The sequence below is a fragment of the Humulus lupulus genome, chromosome 3 (genome assembly GCF_963169125.1).
Source record: "Humulus lupulus chromosome 3, drHumLupu1.1, whole genome shotgun sequence".
Lineage (NCBI taxonomy): Eukaryota > Viridiplantae > Streptophyta > Magnoliopsida > Rosales > Cannabaceae > Humulus > Humulus lupulus.
In genome coordinates, this window is record NC_084795.1 from 281457902 (window position 1) to 281461136 (window position 3235).

Genomic DNA, 3235 nt, shown 5'->3' on the forward strand with positions numbered 1-3235 from the left:
AGACAAACATTAACCAGAGCCCACTAGGTCAGCCCAAAGCCTATCTATCACCCGACAAATTTGGGCTTTTGGTCTGGGCATTTCGAGTTACGAGGCAGATTCAGGGGACAAGATCGGTCAGAGTAGTGGCGGCACACGTCTGAACCAGCGGCGTACAATCCCGAGGTGGCCTTTTCTGTAGGTGAAACATGGGGACAACTCCTACGCTTCATGGGGCGGAGTCAGGGTCACGGATGCTTTATCCTGCTAACCCTGAGGACTTGACCCAGGTTCGTTTACCTCTGTCCCTCTTCGTTTACCGTAAGCCCGGACCATCACCAGGAGCCCGGATCGTTTACCAGGCTTTGGGACCATTTGCATACATCCTGACTGTAACCCCAAACGGCTATACGTCTCCCGGATGAACGTCCCGGACACCTTCCGGGTCTGGGCCCACACTTGGGCTGTCGATGTCAATCATACTCCCTACCAAACGGGCCTGGGCTAGGCCCAACCTCAATTGCCCAGCTAGTGGGCCTAGATCATAGTCCCGGGCCTAAGGCAGGAAATGGGGATAACATATACAAAAATAGAACAAAAAAAAAAATGGTAACATAAACATAAAAAGTAGCAAAACAATAAAACACACTAACAACTAAGGGAATAAAAAAATAAAATTAACAAAAAATCAACAAAACAAAAAATATGATAGCATCATTGTTGCACGCCAACGACGTGGTGATCGGAATTGAGGATGGCGAGCTTGGGCATGGAGGTGATGGAGGAAGAAGAAGAAGAAGAATAGAGGAAGAAAGAAAAAGAAGAAGAAGAAGAAGAGAGAAAAAGTGATGGAGGAAAGAAGAAGAAGAAAGAGAAAGAGTGATGTGATAGGGAAGATGATAGGGAAGATAGTGTATTCGTAATATATAAAAGTATAATACCTTATAAGAGTTAAACATAAACAGTAAAAAGATAAAAATTTCATTGTTGTAGTAAAATTATAAAAATTGTGTCAATTTTGACACTTTATGTAAAATTATCTAGTTTATATGGTCATGTGGCTCCACGTTAATGGAGAAAATCGTAATGGATTGTAAATTTATTAATAGAACATTGGTTTGAAAGGTTTACCCGCACAAAAAATAAAGAATGAAGGGTTAAGTTTAATAAAATGTAAATTTAAGGAAGATTTTTCTGCTAATTATTTAAAATTTTTTTGTCGGGAACTTATTTTATGTTTTGTAAAACTTAAGGTACTAAATGAGCATGTTTAATAATAGAAAACTAAAACTAATATTAATTAAGTTAAATTAGGATACTATATAAATATATATTTTTTAATTTGAAACCAAGAAGTCCAAAATATATATATAGGGCTCCATCCTAGTGTTTCTAGTTCTGTTTTAAAACGTACTGCATTATTTTTCTATTTATCCAAAAAAAAAAATTAAAATAGAACAGAATAAAACAAAATATATAACTATTAAATACAATATTAATTCACTTTTCACTTAGTTAACATAGAATTAATTATATACTATTCTTTTAGAAATGTATAAAATTTAAATACGATACCAATCAATTTTCAATTAAAATGGAAATAATTTTATAATCTATATTAGGAAAGCCACAGAAATAATTTATATTCTTTTAGGGGATAAGAAATTTATATAATTAATAAAAACAATATCAATGTGAATCCATTTTATTTTTTTAAAATGGACAGTGATATTGTACATTATAATATTATTATAGAAAATTCCTAAAATGTATTTGTATTAAATACAGAACGATTCTGCCTTGCTATTGAAAATGAAAAGATAATATAATTATTATTCACATTACAATCAAAATAAATCTAATTGTATAATCTTTTAGTAATATATATACTTATCAAACACAATATCAATCCATTTTTAATGGATATAATTGTACAATCTATATATTAGGAAAATCAGAAACGTATTATTATTAAATATATAAATACGATATTAATCGCAAAGAATATTATTATTTACACAAACATTTATATTAGGCAATTAATTAAATTTGCAAAATTTGAATTGTTCGATCTCTTCCCATGGAGGCACTATAAATATATGTGCAAAGAAGAAGAATTTTCAAAGTAAAATTAAGTTGTATACAAATATACAAAATATATATATAACACAATCAAAATGGCAATGGCTTTTTCTGTCAGAGTGTTCTTAGTGGCCATTGTGTTGGTTGCAATGGCTGCAAATATTTGCTGTGCAACAGATTACAATGTTGGAGACTCAGCTGGATGGAATACTGGTGTTGATTACACTGCTTGGGCTAAGGGCAAGACTTTCAAAGTTGGTGACACACTTGGTACGTGTATACATACTTATATATTTCAATCAAGGGTTTATACTTTATTGGACTCTATGTTTTGTCTCATTACCTGTTTGTGACCCTATGTTATTATTCTAATAATCATTTGTAATTATAGCTAAAAAATCTTTGACCGAAATCGAGTTTAGGATTCTATTTGAACTATTTTAAAAAATTAAGAATCCAAAAAATTATTTATCAAAATACAAGATTTAAACAGGTAATTTAACAAAACACATGAATCAAAAAAAAATATACCCTTCAATGAATAAAATGTTCAGATTATATAGTTTTGATATATATATATATTGTACAGTGTTCAAGTATGCGGTTGGATCTCAAAATGTGATTGAAGTGAACAAGGGTGAGTTCGAAGGCTGCAAAGCGACTCAAGGCGTGCCATTGACGAGTGGAAACGACAGAGTGCCGTTGAGGAGCCCTGGACCTAAATACTTTATTTGTGGTGTTGCTGGTCATTGTGATTTGGGTCAAAAACTTACTATTACTGTTTCTTAATTAACACAATATGTAACTGTAATTTTTTTGACATTGAGCATAATAATAATAATATGTGATTTTCTGCTCATATATCTTCATTTTAATTTGTACTTTTAAGTGGTGAAAATGGCCTATTTTTTGGATTTGATAATTAAATTTTTGCAAAATGATCTCTGTTTAGAATTTCAACCAGTTATCTAAAAATTTTGAATAGTTGTCTGAATTTTTTGAACGATTCTAAAAATTTCGACCACCTATCTCGAGTGTCGGATGATATTTTGCAAAAAAATTATTAAAATTAAGCCAAAATGTAATATAACTTCAAAAAACAGATCATTTTGTCAATACACAAAATTATAAGATGGTAATAATAATCCATTATATTGGACTGTTCATGCACGAT

The 3235-nt window shown here is 31.4% G+C and overlaps 1 protein-coding gene across 1 annotated transcript; it reads left to right on the forward strand.

Moving 5' to 3' along the window:
* The first annotated feature begins 2156 nt into the window (after nucleotides 1-2156).
* On the forward strand, nucleotides 2157-2850 carry LOC133825799 (uclacyanin 1-like). Its single transcript, XM_062258697.1, has 2 exons — nucleotides 2157-2331; nucleotides 2651-2850. The coding sequence occupies exons 1-2, from the start codon at nucleotides 2157-2159 to the stop codon at nucleotides 2848-2850; spliced, it is 375 nt and encodes a 124-aa protein (XP_062114681.1).
* Nucleotides 2851-3235: the final 385 nt, after the last annotated feature.